The sequence below is a fragment of the Notothenia rossii genome, assembly GCF_949606895.1.
Source record: "Notothenia rossii genome assembly, chromosome: 6".
NCBI lineage: Eukaryota > Metazoa > Chordata > Actinopteri > Perciformes > Nototheniidae > Notothenia > Notothenia rossii.
This window is the reverse complement of record NC_136909.1, coordinates 67,209,457-67,229,555: the sequence shown is the minus strand read 5'-3', so window position 1 is coordinate 67,229,555 and position 20,099 is coordinate 67,209,457. Positions and strand designations below refer to the sequence as shown.

At 42.5% G+C, this 20,099-nt stretch overlaps 1 protein-coding gene across 1 annotated transcript in view; it reads left to right on the top strand.

Annotated features, from left to right (window-relative positions):
* The first annotated feature begins 1,600 nt into the window (after nucleotides 1-1,600).
* The window catches only part of ptk7b (protein tyrosine kinase 7b), a 77,391-nt gene continuing 58,892 nt past the window's right edge, over nucleotides 1,601-20,099 (top strand). The window contains exon 1 of the mRNA XM_079687285.1: nucleotides 1,601-2,237. Coding sequence (XP_079543411.1) covers nucleotides 2,117-2,237 — 121 coding nt within the window. The 5' untranslated portion in view covers nucleotides 1,601-2,116. The remainder of the gene's footprint in view (nucleotides 2,238-20,099) is intronic.

Sequence of the window (20,099 nt, the reverse complement as noted above, 5' to 3'; positions counted from 1 at the left end):
GTCTGCTCTGATCGGTTAGCTGGCCGGCTGTGTTTTGATTGGGGAACCACTAAGCGATGTCCAGCCTATCATCTTTCTAGTGTGTTGGAGCGCTAGCCAATAGTAGCCAATCTATTGGTAGCAGCCAATAGAAGCGCAACTTTTACATATGGGATGTCATTATGTTACCGAAGTAAACAAAGGACTCCAATCGAGGCAATTCATGCAGGAGTGTGGGTAGAGAAACGTTTGGATTTTAGGCTTTACAGACCAGTAACATACATACACCTATATAACACTCAGAAAAGAAGCAGAAAACCCCCCACAAATTCCATGAAGGTAGTCCTTAAATGTCAGTGTTTGAATGAGTGTACCCTGATGCCTTGCCAAGTTGTGATATATCACGGGTAGAGTTTTCCCTCCTCTTTGTGGAGGTCAGCCCGGGGTTTCTCGGCTCTCTGGTAATCTTTCACTTTGTCAGTACTTTAATGTGGAGCTTCCACTATTCATCACTTTGAATTTACCGACCGAAGGATGGTTTCGTTCTACAGAGAGCTGTCATGCAGAGTTCATTTTCGAATGAAAGTAATAATGTTTTCTTCTTTCGATTGTACAGCTCATTCCTAAAGCCTTCAGTCCAGTTGCATGTTTCTACCAGACATCTATGTGCCAGCTGGACCAGCAGCAGGGCCCACACACTGTTCTACCACGGTGACAGCAGGGCCGTCCCCTCAAGGTGACAGTGGGCATGGGGACTCACTGGGACATATACACAATGTGCTGCTTTGCTGAGATTAATAGAGTAGCTATAAAGCAAGAATAGAAGATACATGATTTCACTTTAACAACATCTGATTCTAATAGCATAAAAGAGATAGTTATACCCACTGTGAATTGACAATTGTTCTTTTTTCATAACTGTCAAAATGGCCAATTCTATTTTGAAATGGCAACTAAATTGAATTATTTTCCAAAAACATTTACTCCACTGGCGATATATGCATGCTATACCAATTAAGGCGTGTATGAGTTAAACAAGGTTCTGCACATTGACGTTTACAGATTGAACCAGGGGGTTGCACTGTTGTATACCTTATCCAGGTCGGGTACGGGCACCGGAAGCGGCACTATCGGAAAAGAGAGAATACACGTAAAAGCAACATTAGAATCATTGCTTGATACCGAACATTTTGAGTTAAAAAATAAAATTACATTTACGTTTGGGATTTGTGTCTATACTGCTTCACTAAAAAGAGCTCAACTGATACAACACCAAAACATAATTGAAAAACATATCAATAGCAATGTTAATAACAATTAGAGAAACAATATATATATAGCCTACACAACCAATGTGCAAAATCAAGTAGGCAATGAAAATTGCATTATGCTCAAATATGGTCAAAAACTTATGCCGCAAATGAACGTTTCAACATTCTCTTTACACAGCACAAAAGTGAAAACAAACTTAACCAATTTAATTATGATGAAAGTAATACAAGTTATTTTTTCAGAAAGTACGGTTGCTACCAGTTTAAAATAACATGTGGAAGAAGTTACACTTTCTTACATTTATTTTGAAAGTCCTAACAGGAAGTCGTATGCATTGTCTCGGCTCGCTTGACGCAGTTGTAAAACATCACACAGGCGAGTGGGAGGAAGCCAACTTGGAAACACCGCGGACCTAAACTCCCTCTTGTTGCGGACTGAACTGTCCCAGCGGTCGGCGGCTCTGGACGCAGGCACACGGCAGCAACAAACACCGGGTTGTAATGTACCACTGCGGACTAAATTAACACCAACCCTCTGTCCCACGAGCTACCTGGAAGTTTTAAACTTCGCTTGAAACTTTCGGCGGGGCTTCTCAGTCTGAACTCGTTAAGTCGTTAGTCTGACGGCCTGTAAACCGAAGCGTCGGTCCGCACATGTTTCTGCCTTGTTCCTGCTAGTTTCCAAAAACAACCAGGTGAACAGGCCGTCCGGCTCCCCCGGGGACCTGCGCAGGTAACACGGGTTAGTTTACCTGTACGCACACGGTGACGCACGGAGCGTTTTTGCCGTTCCCATTTAGCCCTACGGCTCTCTCCCGTAGCAGCCGGAGAACCGCACCGGGGACCCGCCGAGCACCAGGACAGTCATGGATCTACCCGGAGAGAGCGAGCCCAGGAGGAGGAAAGGCAGGAGGAACCCCGCGGTGATTACCAGGAGGAACCCACCGATGGATACGATGTATGCCGTCGGTATTATCTTCCTCCAAGGTTGGTAACACGCTGTAGTATTTCAAGACGGCTGTATGCATACGTTTATATTTCTCCTGTTCATTCAGAGGCTGTTAAACAAGTAAAAACGTTGGAAATACAGACACCCATTGTAGCGGACCCCGACATTGACCCCCATGCTTTTCTTAAGGGTTTGCTGTGGCTGGTTTAAGTTAGTTAATACTGCCTAAAATGTGTGAAATATAACATACAATTACTACACATAGAGAAAGTAAGAGTGACAGCTGCTTTTCTCATTAATTTATTCAGAAAAACTCTTACTATTAATAGTAGTTTAAAGAGTTTGAACATTTAGTTTGTGGTCAATGGAGGAATGGGGCTCCCCTCCCCCCATTGACCCCAGTTTGGAGGAAAGTATTTTCACCCATATTTATTTCACCCATAGGACTAAACTAGGAACTTGCAAATATATATATAGTACCAATACTATGTCTGTTTACATATTACAATAGTTTCCCAGTAGTTAAATGTATATCCTGGAGCATTGGAAGGGTAGTTTTCCATATATCATAGAAGGCAGCCCTGCCATGTCATTATGTATTCCCAGGAGTATAGTGTCAATCCTCACACAACACATTGGATACGCCATTTCTGATTATCATATTCATAACTCTACTCTGCCTCTCTGCGCCCCATGGATGCATGCTTTCATGGGCGCTATTCATATGCAGAGGGGTGCAGACGAGAGTGCTTCTGCCTGAGTGTTATCCCAAAAGAGAAGAGCCAGGAAAAGACAAATCAACATGACGCAAACGCCCCCCCACATTGTCTAAAGCCTTTTTTGAAGTTCATAACCTCGGCTGTAGAGTGAGAAGAAAAAGCCCTGAAAAGATCCTTCCTAGTTTGTGCGAGGAATGCTCTTATCCGGCCAAGGATCTGGCTCATTAACTCACCGTTCATCATGTCACAACTAACTCTGTTTTATCTGATCTGCACATGTAGACTGAGACGAGCACAGATTGTGTTTGTGTCTCTGCCTTCAACACACGAGTGATAGCCAGAGTGGCTGAAAAATTCCTTTAAGTTGAAGTGTCTGTCGCCCCCCTCCAGCCTCCTTATGGTGCCCACTCTGGGATGAATGTGTCCTCTGTGTGCGGGCAGCAGGGGAGACGGGAGGCTGCTCCGGGTGTGTGTTTATAAAACTCATGAATAGAGCCTAGCCAGGTACTATCATGACTGCCTCGTGCTTTTAGCCCCCTTCAGACATGTCCTATTTTTAAAGGGACTTTCTGAATGTGTTGGAAGCACTGCAAGGGTAGGAAATAGCGGTGAATGAGACAACGTTTTTATAGTTTCTCTTTTCCCACATAAAGCTGTCCACACCAAACACTCCACGATTCCGGAGGGTTGTCTGATGTTCAGAAACCAGGCCCTGTGGTCCAATATTTACCCAGATCTTTTTTTATTTTATTTTTAGATGACAGTAATGGTTCTATTTTGTATTTTTGCTGCTCTGCATCTGATCTGGTTTCTATTTGTGGCTGACCAGCGCCATGCCCCTGAAGCAGCTCTCAGTAGATGAGACTGAGAGCTACTTATGGAGTTAATGTCCTTAATGTGAATACATCATCTCTCTTCCCATCCGCCCACCTATTCCTTCCTCCTCGTCCTGCGTGTGTTTTTCATTCCCTGATTCATCAAGGCAATCGCATTCCTGAAGTATGAAATAACTGGGCTTATTGCCGAGGAGCTGAGATAGACGAGAAATGTTTAAGAAACATCCTCACGCACTCTTCTCTCTCAAAGACCCCCCTCTTGGATCTCTCTGCCTCACCGTGCACATGGAGAAGATCTGCATTTCAGCTCTCCTGGTGCATTAGTAATTTGGATCCCCGTGCTAAAAGTAACATTCATCTTGTGCAATCAAATTTCTCAATTAAATGCAGGAACAGCAAACCAGTTATTCAATTGTGTAATGGATTTTTCTGTTCGCTCAACAAATGGATAGGGTTTAGCCCTGAAAAATGAGACATCCAGGAAGTCTGAAACAAGCTCTCCTGTAGTCAAGAATCGACCCAATTTTTAATAAATGGTGGCTCCGATGCTTCTATCCGATGGTCCCCAAGCTGTTTCAGCTCTGAGCAGATACCATGGGGGGTCTTTTTCTCAATATTTTTGGGCGTGGCCACCCGTCTCTGCTTTATTTTAAAATCCATACGCTTGGCTTTTATTAACCCTGCTGTGCCCGGACCCTGAAGCTGTTTGGCTGCACGCTGATTTGTCCGATTCAGAAGGGGCGAGAGCATGATGCCCGAGTAAACACAGAAATATGAGTGGAATATATTGGTTTACTGCTTGCTGTTTACAATCCTGCAGTGGACAACAGTCATCAGGATGAAATTGAGTGGATTACAATACAGAGCATGCCATGAGATTGGTTTCCCTCGTACAAAGCTGTTGATGCAGTAAACCTCTGTAGCTACATTCATGCATCATATAGTTTTATCGTATAATATAAGACAATTCTAACCCAGATTGATTCTTTCTTTGAAAAGCAGCTCTCACTGTTTCTATTCTGACCCATCTTTCCTTGATTTTCCCCCTTCCATACAAATTGACAAAGATGTATTGTTTTATTCAATACAGAGCTGCAGGGGTTGGATATTATATGAACATCTGTGCTGCAAATCATTGCAACATCTAATGCAATCCACTACAGCAGCTCTGCAATGGGCTCCATCTTTTATCCCCCTTTTCTATGGCAGAGTAATGCAGGCATTTGTGTAGATAAGTATAGTTTGTGAAAATGATGGCGGATATCTCAAGATAAGTCAGGGATTTAACTCCTGTCATGTAATAACATCATCGTTTTAGTGTATAGATAAATGTTACTTTAAAAATTGGAATTGGGACAAAAATAGTTACTGGGCCGAATGCTGCACTGTCAAATAGATAAACCTGTTGGTGCTCTTGTGAAGACTATAATGTGACATTCAATCCTATGCATTTCTTTGAAACTATTTGTCGATATTTATCAGGTGATTGATACGTTGAATTTGATTAGTTGTAAAATGTAGCGTTTCAGAAAAGCAATAAAAAAAGGTTTTAAACTCCCCATTTGACCTTTACATGTATAATATAAAGGCTGTACATGGGGATTCTTTTAATTTCAAAGGCTTTTTTCAAGGATAGCTAAAAGTAGCTGTGCGTAGAGTCCTTCATGACAACTAAACAAAGCCTCGAGCAGAAAAAGAGTGATGAATAGAGTTCAATAATAAGATCTGGTTCTCAGTAGGGATGGGAACGATTAATCGAATATTCAAAATTATTCAGGTATTAAGCATGAAAGGTGTAAGCTGTCAACTCTTCAAACTGTGATCACCAGTTCAATACATTTTACAAATTCGACTTGGTTTCTACATTATTTGAACATGTATTTATTTATTTTCAAAATTACATTTTTCTTTTTTTTGTAATTTTTTCCCCCTTTTTATAGGATTTGTACTTTTCGGTTAATCGGTTAACCGTTTTTTTGGGGGTCGTATATTCGAATATACATTTTCTTTCAAATTCCCATCCCTAGTTCCCAGTGTGTTTGTCCACATGAGAAAGTTTGACTCGTAGCAAAAGTTGTGCAATTGGGGCAGGATTTCAAGATCTCCCATGGCTCTAGTTTCTGGTCATTCATCAGACGATGTTTATTCAGGTTTGGTTGAAGCCTTTTGAACTTCAGAGTGCTCTTTTTCACCCAGTCGACTCGGCATGTGCAGTTTGCACTCACTCCATCCCTAGCACTTACTCTCTTTTCCCTGGGGAGGATCTTCTTGCACTCCCTCAGAGGTCAGAGCCACGGCTACCCAATATCTCAGAGTTGGGGTGCCTTGTCAGTCCTAAATTGATGTGCCCGTGTCTCCTCGGTTCTCTGGTGTCCAGCCCATGACCCCAAAATTGATATAGGTGTGCCATCTTTAACGATCTAACAGAGGAGTGAGGCACCTTAGAAGAAACATGTCGGGCTTAATTGAAAACATGCAACCTTTAATAAAAATGACTTACTGTGTCTTCAAAATGTAATCAAACACGATGAAAGGTATTCCATTTGGAAGCAACGTGTTATCACAAAGCTTTCAGCCACATCTCATCTTTTCTTTGCGGTCAAAAAAGACATTAAAGGATTGCAGAGGAAATGCAACAGAGGGAAAAGGTTGCCTGGATGACATTTTTCTTAGGAATAAGGGAAAAGCAGCTTCCCGTTAGCTCCATTTTTTTATATTTAGCTTGACGCTGGCATTCCTAAAAAGTGTCGAGTTAAGTTATGGATCAATGGTGGCCAAAAACAACTCTCATCAGCCCGAGGGAGAGATTAATGAAACAAAGATGGTTTTGATAGCTTATAAGAAATCGTGTCTGCTAATATTTTCCAAGCTGCGGCATTAAATGTTTGGTATGTGCGTGTAGGAAGCGTACCTGCTGATTGGTGCAGGAACACTAAAGCTCATTGATGTTTCTTTGATGGGACTGGAAAAGAACCAAGGTTCATAATGACCGCTGGCCTCTGTTGGCTCCTTATCATCCATAAAGCAAAATAAACAAAGGGCTGCGAGGATCGAGCTACTCGCTTTAAATGATGATTACTGCACCTAATGACCCCAGTGTGTTTGCTGTTGTGTATACATGCATGCGCGTTGGCTCGTGTTTGGGGTTTAGCTGGCTCTGCTGTTGGACCCTGTGGTTCTGATTGGAGTCGGGCCTTGAAGATATCCGTCTCTTTTTCCTTCTTTGCTCTCATAGTTGGTCTGTTGCCTCTCGTGGTTGCCAGTTTTGTCTGAAGGGATCTCTGTTGTTTATTGACTTGGTGGCTGCTTGCACAGCTCTGTCTCTGTGTGGACTGGAGGAGTGGGTTAGCCCTCACCCCCGATCCACCACTGCGGCTAGCTTTGTTGTGTTGCGCTGAGTGAAGTCTTTTCATTATTTTATTCTGTGGTGTTTCCAATTACTTGCTGCCATGCTTCAGTGGGATATTATGTGTTATGGAGATCAGCATAGGTCTGTATGCTGCTGAGATATTTAACCCAGGAATGCCTCGGGTTGATGGGCTAAGCTAAATGTTAGCCTAACATGTGCTAACGCTTGCTGTGCGTTGGCTTCATCGATTGCAGAACAACAACATGTTGTGTACATGAGAACAAGTTATTATGACAAAGCTACATTTCTTTGAGAATATTGAGATATTGCAATAGCTTTGAACATGTACCTCTATTGATATTTCGACAATATTGTGAAGTTTAATATTCGTGCTTCAACCATGAGCTAAATCATTATCGCCAATGAAATTGTGACTGTGGGCAAAGGCCAAATTAGAATGAGAAATTAAAAAAAAGGGTTTTCCACAAATTTCTGGATACTATAATCAATAAAAAAAAATCTTTGTCACAGTATAAGTGGTGAGTTTGATATAGACAAGCTTAACTTGTCTAAATTGTACTACCTAGTAGTTTAAGATTTTGGAAAACCAATCTAATCCCAAAATACATGAATTGATCATTGATTTTACTGCCAAAAAGAAAGGGAATCAGGAGAATGTTCAAATCTGATCTGAAACAGAAAACGCCCTCAATAACGTGTGTGATCCTTCAGTAACCTTTCATTATTGTTTTCTCATCAGATGACGTTCCTGTCATTAACTGACTTTCTTTAACCACAGCATGATCTAACCTGCTGTTGCTAGCTACATATCTGCCATTAGTGTAACCCACAGTTTTGTGTTCACTTTAAAGATGATGTTTGACGCTGTGGATATAACCCACTCAGACAGTCATAAATCCTTACGATAACTCTCCCCCCCGCGGAGCAGGTGTGAGGCCCTGGTGAGGGGGAAGCTCGCCTTCTGAGTGAAACAAAATCCCTGTTTTGTTCCCACGTCGCTGCCAAAGCATGCGCAGCGCTGCCACTGCATTCAAATGCATCTGATGGAAACGTGCAGGAATGCTTCATTTGGCGTCAGCCCGTTTGAAGGAGGGCTCGGGGGGGAAAAAGGAGGGCAGGAAAGGAGAAAGGCGTCTGGCATGCCATTGCATAATCCAAGCAGCCATTAACTCTTTGTGTCCCGAGGCTGAATGAACTCATCATAGCAACGGGCCACAGGCAGAGTGACACCCGGCAGCTCTCAATCAGCCCCCGGCTCCTCCCCACCAGCCCGGCAGGTTTAAACAGGCTGAAAAGGCCTCTGGTGTTTAATGGGAACCGTGTTTGATCTTCTAATGAAGGGGGTCAGCTGGCTACAAGTGACCCTGCAGAGGAGCCAGTTGTTGTTTGGAGAGAACATATTTACCTTCAGTAGTTTGCATGCCCTCGTATCTGTGTTGATTTGCCGTATCATCCAGTTTACTTGCTCTCTGCTGTGTTTGGCGGCGCTCCTCATTATGCTGTATTTCACTGAGCTCAAAGGCCAGATCCGTCTCCATGGCAGCATGTACACTGTAAAGGTCCCGGTACCTGACTGAACCTGCAGGAGCATGGATTTACTATGTTACGACGGAGCCAGAATAATGTATGACTTAAGCTGGTGGCTTCATCTGCTCTTGGCGCGGGGAAGCCTGTGAATGTTTTAGAGCTTTCCGGTTCCTCTGAATCCGCACTCGTGCATTTTGGATGTGAACCAAGTGCCATACTACCACTGGCTCCCAGGCTTTGGAGGAGCGCAGTTGTATCTCACAAAGAAGATTACTCCACCACCACCACAACGTTTCTTAAGAAGAGTTTTCTCTGAATAATTTGAGGGGGGATTTCTCAGTTGGAGATTTATTTTGTGTTTTGCAGCTTGAAGAAAATGTTGCCTTGAGTGACACACAAGGATGCTGTGAATCAATCTGGAATAAATATGTTTGTGCAAGCTGAAAAAACGTGTGTGTGTGTGTGTGTGTGTGTGTGTGTGTGTGTGTGTGTGTGTGTGTGTGTGTGTGTGTGTGTGTGTGTGTGTGTGTGTGTGTGTGTGTGTGTGTGTGTGTGTGTGTGTGTGTGTGTGTGTGTGTGTGTGTGTGTGTGTGTGTGTGTGTGTGTGTGTGTGTGTGTGTGTGTGTGTGTGTGTGTGTGTGTGTGTGTGTGTGTGTGTGTGTGTGTGTGTGTGTGTGTGTGTGTGTGTGTGTGTGTGTGTGTGTGTGTGTGTGTGTGGTCACACACAGAGAATATCTCAATGGGATATCATGTTAAAAAGGAATGAATAGGAACAGAAAGACAATTGACAACACCATTTTAACCTTTCTAAAAATCAACTTTTTCTTGAAAAAAAAAAAAAAACCATGGGAGTAGATAATTGATTGATTTAGTCTCTACTCCTTCCATACAACGTATTAAACTGTGTCTTCAGTGTGTAACAGTGTGCTAATGTTTAAAAGTGGCTTTATCATTGATCTTTGCTCTGTTATTGCCCCTTTTTTCCGAATTGTACATCTTTCTTACCCTTTACTCCGCCTCTAACAGTGAAGGCACTGTTCAGTTGATTTATTTATCAGCTCTATAATCACCCAGTGAAACCTCTGCTGACCCTAGGTCTGTTCCCAGCCACGTTCAACGATTCTACATCTCCTCTCCTGCAGCCAGCGCGCCCAGCGGCATTAGCACATTATGGTCAGCATTGTTCTGGATTAGTAGACAGTAATTACCTCAGCAGAGAGGAGAGCTCATTACACAGCCACAATTGTTATTTTCCGTGGTTTTAATTATGTTAAACAACCTCTCAAGCATCCTCGTCTTCATCCCGTTTCCTCGCTGCCACACTCGCACTTTGCGTCACCTTCCCATGCACCCTTTCATTTGTTCCACTTTCGCAAACTATGCCAACTACCGAATCCCTTTAAACCCCCCCATGCTCCTTTCTGCTGTCCTCTATCTGAACCTCCCTCTGAGTCTGCATGAAGCCTGAGTTCAGAGGATTTTTTTTAACTCATCTTTTCTGACAGCAGCAGACTGTGTGGGTTTGCTGCATGGGGAGGTTTCTGGTTTAACTTTGGGCTCTGCTCAGTGTTGGGAAGCAGTTCTGGTGGGAAGGGATCTGAAACGAGACCGCGAATGTGTGTGGAAGCTTTTCATTTTATTACCAAACATATTGTCTTTCACTTTCAAGTCTACTCTGTGTCCGGTGATTATTTCTGACCAAAATGCCTTTTTATTTTTACTGCTCTATGTGTGAGTTGATATTACCGTCTGTTGTTTTTGTTTGGTTGTTTTCACCAGTGCAGCACGAGGTCAGAGGCTATTCCTGCATCATCTGCTACAGGAAGGTGCTTCCTGTTTGTCTTGCATTATTCCCTCCATCCTTCCACACCGTTGTAGCTTGTGTTGTGGAGACAGAAATTATGTGTGAGGCTGCTCTCCCTATGTTTGTTTTCAGTGTTTGATTCAAAAACTAATCTGGCTGTTTTTATGGGTGCTAAAAATGCTTATTCTCAGTTTCCATGGAGAATTTAAGTGCTTTGCGGTCTAAAAGCTGTTTTTCAAAGGATTTTCCACTCTGCCAAGAATAAAAGTCTTGAGGGGCAAACTTGATCTTTTTTTTTAGGGATATTATTTTACATGAAAATGGCCATGTATACATTTACACAGGGTGGAAAGCACAGCCCGGAGAACACTTACTGTGAATGTTTTTAAATCAATGCTATCAACCTTTCAAAACACTTGAAATTATTGCTTACATAATTGGTTAAGCCTTCTGTCAACTCTTTTGCGTTACACATTTGATTAATTTTAATTAAAAAAACACCTTTTTAAGATTACTTCCACTTGCTGCATCAACATTTGCCTCAAAAGAATACAAATAAATGAATTTAATGATCAATATAGTTGCATAAAAATGTATTGTATGTCACAAAACATGCATACAATTTTTGTAAAAAAATCATAAAATACACGTTGATTATTGTGACCACACAGTTATTAGTTTATCAGTGTTCTGTAGCTGAAATGATTTGTTAACTTCAGTCATTGTCATCAGCTATTCCAGCCTCAGTCAACAATACCATATATTTCCACCCAAATACCACACATTGGTCAATCCCCACAGAGGACAAACATGTCAAATAATACAAAAAAAAAAATCAGCAGTACAATGGGCTGCTCTGTGCAGGTGCAGCCAGCTAGCCCGGCCTTGTTGAATGGGGAGCTTGGGACAGTGTTTCCTGTCCTTATCTGCTGAGGTGACGATGGACAGAAATGCCCGTGTTGTGTCTGACAACTGACAATGGTCCCCCTCCTGGGCCAGAGGAAGCAGATATTTTTGATGTGGTTGTTTCCCCCTCGCGTCACGTCAGAGCGGATGAGGATCTCCGCAGAGTCGTCTTTGTTCCACGCTACAGCTGCTCTGCGTCCTCATCCAGGTTAAGACCCAGACATAGGGGCCAGGGTCCTGTCTTTACTCACTGTCAACCACGTGGCTGGGGGTCTCGGCCCTGTGTGTGGTCAGGATGGAGGGCAAAGGCTACACTCTCCCTGAGGGTCTGGACAACAGCGTCTGCAGGAGAAGGCCGACGGCTGTTTGGCTGTTAGCTTCCTGTGAGCCCCACAGACGATGCTTTCACTGCCTCTGGAATTTAAAAAATATGTAAACGCAGACTGACGCCTCACAGGAAAGGAACCTTTGCGTAAGTGCATGTTTTAGTGGGGTATACACATGGGGCTCATGCACCTGGGGGTACATGTCTGTTTTTATAGCATCCTGGCATTTGTCATCATTAATGGACTAAACCAGACATAAAAGCAGGTGTGATGCTTTTTTTCCGCCCATGCATTTTGCAGTGTGTCAATGAATTTCCCTGCTTTTCAGTCCATTGCTACATAAAAACATAACGCAAATCCTAAGATGCTGTCTGTCACAGATGAGATTATGAAATTGACAGAAATAGGCCAGACCCTTTCTGTCTTAGTTTTGTATCTGTTGTTGGTGAAATATTCTGCCATTGTTTCTTCCCTTTGCGTTTTTGCACCATGACTTCACTGTTGCTCTTTCATCTGTACATGGATGGTTTCCAGGCTTTAGTAGTCTGCCTTTGTCTGTGCCCTCCCGTCCTGTCACTTTTGTAGGGAGCAATGAAAAGGCTGCAGTGAAAGCAACACCCCTGCCTTCCCTACAAGCTCACAAGTCCATCTTAGAATGAGGTCAGATGACACAGAAGCCCCGGGTGCTGCTCTCCCTCTCTGCTTCTCTCGCTGCCTCACTCTGCTTTTATATTCCTCCCTCACACTCTTTGAACATGCATCGACTGTGGCGTGCTTTGACAGGAGCCAACTAACGTCTGACTCTGGAACCGTGAGCGTCTACCCCTCTGATGTAACAAAGTGTAGAGATATCCTCCTGTCTGCTTTAGAAACATGTCTCACTGTATGTGTATTGAGTGACAACTATCAAATACACCTTTAAGTATTCCTCACATGCAAAGTCAAACAGAAGAAAATATGTCAAATGCTTTTTGCAGCCAGTGTAAGACTCGTTTACACGGGAACGTTTGCGCTTACGTATGCCTTTTCAAAAAAGTATTTCGTTCACACGAATTCGGCTCAATTAACGTGTCCGTTCACACGAGAGCGCTCGACTCGCTGGAAATGCTGTAGTACATATGTACATATGCCGGGCCTGTAAGTGGCGCTGCTGCCGCCACAAAATACACCAAAAGCAGTGAAGAAGACCCCGGAGCATGGTTGCCATGGTTGCCCTTCTGTTTATTCTCCGCGGTGGACAGCGTGTGCTCCTGCTGTAAATCTCTCCGGTAGTCCACCAGCAGATGAAAAACACCCACCTCTTCCAAGGGACGAGGGGACCGTGCGGCAGAATTTCCGTTAACATTTTTAGTCCATTAAAGTTTAAATCTTCCGGACAAAATTAGAAAAGTGCCAGTCAAACGTCTTCTTTGTTATTTATTGAGCTTTAAAACAAATTGATAACGACTCTATATAATAATATAAGAATAATAAACTACCTCTCTTTTCCTCCCCCTCTTCTGACAGCAGCTGATCTCTGACCTGGGGAGAGGGAGGCGGGGCTATTTCATCGTTATCAGAAAATGATCGTATAGAGGCGTACACAGGGAGCCGTTTGCCCCCCCAGAGCGTTCCGTTTGCAGATCTATCCACCTTGGGACCCATTATCTTTTGTGGGGTCCGTTTCTATCGTTTTGTTACAGCCTTGTGTAAACGAAAGGGCTATACGCAAGATAAACTATGCGGATACGTCCTCGTGTAAACGGGGTCTAAATGTTCCAAAAATGAGCTTTAGTGTTCCTGCACAAAAAATGACTGAGTCAATGCTAATTTCCATTCGTACAGGATAATGTGAAAAATACAGGAAATGATTTGAGGCCAGTATTAAAAACGAGTAAATGAAAGGAGAAAGTCTCCAGAAAAAAGGAAACTACAATTTTTTTAATTGAAACCAATTTAATGTGTATACAAAATGTAATGGACATAAATTGAATCTAAGAACATTTACCATAAAATAGCTGATTAACGATAATACAAACCTATTTACATACTTTAAGGGCAACACCTTTTCACTTAAAGGTGACCTATCATGCAAAATGCACTTTTGTACGTCTTTTATACATGAATATGTGTCCCCGGTGTTCCAGGGAACTCACGAATGTGTCAGAAAACACAACCCTCTCTATTTTCCTCCGTACCCAAATCTCTTAAAAAGGGGCTGCAACGAATCTGATACAGACTGATCCAGATTTGAACACTTCTATGACGTCACAGAAGTGGCGCTACGGCTATTGGGCCAACTCCACCAATCAGGAGGAGACAGCCACGGACATTGCCGTTCGAAAGCGCTGGAGACGCTGTAGTACATATGCCAGGCCTGTAGATGGTGCTGTTCTCACAGAATCAGCCCATGCAAAGAAAGTGTTAAATTGAGCGAAATGAGGAATGGCTAAAATGCATGATCTGTTTGGTATTTTGAAAAATAAAAAGTATAAATATGCCTTATATAGGTATGGTCCTACACTATATTATTCAAATATAGCATGATAGGTCCACTTTAAGTAATCAGGTTTTAAAGCTGCAATGCCTTGATTTGATTCCCTTTAAATCTTAAAGGGCCCCTTAGCCTATTACGCACAATGTGTTGGAGAGCTAGCCAATAGAAGCAAGTCTTACATTGTGATGTCGCTATGTTACAGAAGTAAACAAAGGAGTCCAATGGAGGTGTTTCAGGCAGGTGGGGGGAGTGTGTGGGACAGAAACTCCCTCTGGAGGAACTTTGGGATTTTAGCCTTTGCACACAATTTACATGCACAAAGAATATCATTATCCTCACATCAGCGTTTCCGCCAGGGGGGGGGTCTTGCCGTCATTTGACGCCCTTATGCAGCTCGGGACGCCCTGAACTCGAGCCGATGGCGTCCAAAAATATTAATAATTCGAGAGAAGATGGATAGTAGGGATGTCGATCACCTTCTTTTGCTCCGGATCCGATTCCGATCATTTGATTTTGACAATTTGCCGATACCGATTTTTCCCGATCCGATCTTTATGCAATGCATTAAGAGAAAAAAAAGAAAAAAAGCATTCAAGTTGTCCCTTAAGGTTATCTTTTTATTAAAATTGGATATTCTATCCAACATGGATATAGCTTCTTTTTTTCACAGCAGCATTGGATCAGTTCAGTTGTGCAGCATTGGATCAAAACAAAATAAAGCTGATCAGTACTCGTTAGCTTACTGCTACAATTAGACACTGCGCCCTGCCCACTCTGTTGCCAGATTTGAGAGAAATAAGTAGGGATGCAGCGAATATTCGGCCACCGAAAATTATCGGCCGAAAATGGTTAAAAAGGCCCTTTCGGCATTATCACAGAATGCCAGAGAACAGGGTTACGTTGATCATGCTCCGCATATTTGTCCGGGTGTTTTGATTTCAAGTGGTGGAGTAATCCCGAAGTGTTGAAAATCTTTGCAGTTACACCCCCTCGAGAAATGTCAGCTGAACACGTTTTACAAATTGCAATCTGCGGCTCTTTCTCTGATATTTTGAAATATCTCCAAGCGGCAAACATGTTGGCTGTGAGCCAGCCGCGAGCATGGTCGCGCGCCGTGCTTGTCGCCGCGTTTTGATTAAGTCATCACAACAACACGTTAGGTTACCAAACTTATAGGTGCATTTGTTGTTGTTGAAGGCCTGGCTGTTACAGTCTTTATTTACACTATTTTGTTGTAGGCCTACTGACCTAGATGTTTATGCAGTTTTAAAGCACCTTGGCTTTGTTCTCAATGCACTTTGTTGTAGTTATCCTACAGAGAAAAGAAAATGCACTTGACTTGGAATTAATGTACTGTATGCATTCAAAAGTGCTGAATAAATGTTTTATGGACCCATAATAGTGATTATTTATTTGAGTTAAGTTTTGCCATAATCATGTCTTTTTCCATAATCAGGTAGCTGAACAACATTGGTAAAAAATGTATACATTATATATATATTTATATTAATCATTTTCGGCCTTTCGGCATTCGGTTTTCGGCCAAGAATTTCCCATTCGGTGCACCCCCAGAAATAAGCAACCAGGTCTATGAAAACAAGCCCCAAAGAAGCAACACATACATGATGTTGTGTATTTGAAACCAAAACTAAGGCCTCAGGATGACTTTAAGACTTGAACATGGTCATTTTTGTTTTGTAATATTGAATACAAAAAAAAAAAAAAAATCCTGATCCCCGATTTTTTTCTTCCGATCTTTTGAAAATCACCTGATCGGCTCCAATCCCCGATCACGTGTCCCGGATCGGGACATCTCTAATGGATAGCTTTTATCGCTTGAAATAACGAAAAGGAAAAAGAACAAGGACATCCCGCTGTTGGAGGGGCAAAGGAGTCTGGTGGGATTCTTTTCGGAGTATTGAGGATCGTTTCCCCAACATCGGCGATACCTGCTACAGCACAACACGGAACATGCGCGATTTGGACGCGATGAGCGGTGCTAGAGGAGCACGCGTGTGAGCTGCGATCACCAGAGCCTCACAGCGGCGAAACTGAGGCTCCGTGGTAAACCGTGGTGAAATGAAGAGCCGAAACAGCCAGCGCTTTAAGAGAACCGAACCAAATGATCCGGCTCACTAACGTAAAAAGAAAGTATCTATAAGGGACGGCTCAAGTCAAAATTCCCCGCTCTTGGGGTGGACGCCCTCTCAGCCCTGGTCTGGCGGAAACACTTCCTCACATTATGGCCAACAGACTTTTCAGATATTCATGAAGCCGTGCTTAACATGAAGGCACCTAGCTGGAAAAAAGAGTCTTGTCATGAATTAAACAAGCATTATTATTCATAGACACCCGCACAAATGTTTCTCATCTCTCTCTCAAGAGTTGGATGTCCTGCAGCTTTTCCTCCACCACTCCCTCTTTTGTTTGATCTTTTTTTCTGGCACTGTAACTCTTTCTCAAACTCTGGTCCTGTTCAAAAAGGAATTAAACATGAGCGAGATCCCCAGTGTGAGGAAACGGTGAGAGACGTTCACAGAATATGCTGAGTGTATCACAGAGCCGAGCGTCCCTGAGCTGCCCCAGTAAACACTCACATGCACAAACTCGCACGAACATTAGTTAGTTTTCTTTGGAAGCGTGTTACTTAGAAGCTGCCATGAGGGGATCCTCTAGTCTGTGCATTTCCTCAAGTCATTACTTGGTACCTAATTTCTGGTAAATGCTTGGTTTACTTTGGAAATGTGACTATTACTGAGATGTTTGTGGAAGGAAGGAGAAGTGCACTTGGGCTTTGTTCTTCCCCACATCTGGTTTACTATGAAAAAACGTCCAAAGCATTAATAATGTTCTGAAACGTTTGGAGGAAGATAAAGGGGGATATATTAGCTTAAGGCAAGAGTTCATTTTTGATAAATGCAGTTTCAATATTTTTTAGTTACCTTAATAATTGGAAAACTTCATGATTTGACATCCTTATGTACAAATCGGACATGAGTTGCCGTTTCTCCATGTAACAGCTGGACATTTTGGGTGATTTTGGCAGCTGGAGGACATCAGGCTAAGAGGTTAGGGGTTCAGGGAAGAGTTGAAGTCACCCCCTCCCCAATAGCTCCTCAGGTTTCAATAGAGATGGACTTTAACCAGCGATAACCTGATTCCACGTGAGGAGAAGACAACGGTTTTTAAGCACCTACAGATGGACGTGTGAGCTCTTAAGTGCAACCCTGTCAGCTCGTAAAGCGTAATGAATGATTTAAAGGTCAGGGGAACACGAGGATCCATTTGCCTCGGATACCTTTTTTACAGATGTCTTTCTAAAAGGTTACAGTCTTGACAATAGGGTCTTTCCTCTGATATTCTACAAAGGGAACACAACTCATTCCAGTTGTGAACTGATGATGCCTTGCTCACAAAGAGCGCTTTCAAAGGACTGTCCTGTGAAAACAACACTGACTTGAACAGTGATTATGAACTGCTCCCATCTAATCGGAGATACAGGGTCCCACGATTCAATAAAGTCAGACTGAAGCATCCTTCGTGCATCAGTCAATCCTCACAGTAAATACAGAGCTAAATCCCAGATCAAATGCACGCTGAAGGCTCTTTGAGCATGTTTTCTCTCACTGATTGTGCTGTTATGTTAAATGTTTGTTGTTTGTGTTTCATGTATTGTGTCTGGATATTTGTCTGTTGATGTTGGACATGGAGCTGCTGTGACGCAAGTCAAATTTCAGACTTGATCTGACCAATAAAGTGTTATCGTATCGTACATTTAACATGAATGTGTGTGTGTGCTCTGGGAGATATGGACAAATAGACATTTTCCAGTCCAACGTGATCCTGATCTGATTTTCTCTGTGTGTCAGGTGGTGATGTGAGACGGCCAAGGCCAGATTAATTTATGAAATACAACTCTAAACTCGAATGTGTCTGCCTTTGCTGCTGCATCTGACCCCAGCTAATCCGGCCTGCAGGGTGGAGTTGGATATTATAGAATAGGAAGCTTCATATTTCCTACTTCTGACACCATCGTAAACTTGACTTAAATGCTTTTTGGGTAGAGGATCATAAACTCTAGTACTCATTTTATTTTATTTTTTTACTAGAGACTACTTCAGTTGATTTACTTGTGTTATAATTACAAATAGAGGATACCACTAAGTATTGCAGAACATAAACTGTTCCTGTAAACTCCTGCCGTTTCTACCTAAATAAGTCACCATTCATATAGAAATGGCATGCATAATCTTGTGATTACTTCTTCGGCTTTCCGGAGTATTAGTCCAAGACTCGTGTGTTTCACGTGTGAAGAACATGGATATAAGATTAGATTCATTCAGATGCTTGGATTAACCTACTTTTCACATTTCTCAATCAGTTATTGTAAACTGACACTCACACATATTGTTTATGGTTGGTTGACAGCTGGATTAAGTGTGGACATGTTGCCATTTGTACAGTTGTTATGAGGCAAAGATGATTGACTGCCCTCGTACTCGTAGTGAGTCACTCTCCAACATCGCTTTTTTCTGTATACATGCCTGCAAGGACAACACTGTGCAGGGTCTTGTGGTGAGTCTGATGTCCCTCTTTAGGGTCTGTTTTATGAATGAGGGCTGCTTTTAGGTGGCTAGCTCCTGAGGTCACAGTGAGCCGTGCAGCCGATGATTCCTCTCTGAGCTGCTCAGCGGAGAACAAGTGGTTCTTGTTAAATCCGAGCCGGAGAGAAACTAGCTGTAATTGAATGTGAAACCATATGCTTCTTATTTGGGGGGAATGCTTTTTTTTTTGCTTTAGATCTTGTTAAATGTAGTGTTGCCTGCCATAAACAATGGCCCATTTTCTGCATTTTATGATGGAATATTACTGTATGATGAAGAACCGTTCCCAAAGAAGCTTCAAGCTATTTAACGCGAGGCTGTCTTTGATTTTTCCAGTTTGTAAATTAAACCTCTGCAGGCTTTTTTTATTCTCTTCGAGTCTCTGTTCTTTTCTGCTCGGTTCAGTGAGTTTTTCTACTTGCTGTAGAAATGATGAGTGAATCCGTGAAAAAAATATGCGCTAATGGATTTCATGTGATTTTTGGAATGTGGTTTATAAAGCGTTACCGCTTTTTGATTGACAGCAACCATCACTGACTGTTCATCACCTCTCAGCCCTCTATATGTGCATTGATATTAGTGCTTTTCATTTTGACAAGGTTAACACAAAGCGACGAGCAGGTGGCTGCATGAATCTGATATATAGATTGACTGAAGGCATTTAAGGAGAAGTGTTCTGTTTCTTTTGGCCGCGCTTCAACAGAACTATGCTAATCCAAATGAAATAACGGCTCGCTTTGCAAAATAAACAAAACACTTCTTGTACCTTTTTTCGGGGCAGGGTGTACATTTTATTCCCCCCAGTTTGTTTTAGCTTGTAAGCTGTTGGTTGAGTGAAGCAGTTTGATTTTTCAAGAGGTTTGCGCTTTATAAGCTACAGGGAAGAGGTGGGTTGTGGTAAAATAATATATTTGCCACTGCAGAGTCGACGGAGTATTACGTTACAGAATTCAGAGTTCTGATATTTTTCTTCATTTTAGCTAGAATTGGAAGGCTTTTCAGAAAGGTATGTTCATGGATTCATAGCAGAGCAGAGATGCTGGGTGTGCCTTCAGACTCTCAAGAGTGAAGTTCAGCTCCTCGGATCAGTGGCTCTTTGTTACTGCATGTTAGAAAACTCTATTCTGACCCTCTGCCGTAAGCCACACTCTCTGCAGTCATACGCCTGACCCCGGGTGTCAAACGCGCCGGACAGAGTCGCAGCTTTATGATCAAAGGTCGAGACATGTGTTTTAACCTCAGGTCCTGAAACACTGAGACTTCTGTATTACATGACCCCTCACCTTTTAAACAAGGCAAATCTGCTCCTTACAGGGTCATTATCTGATTATC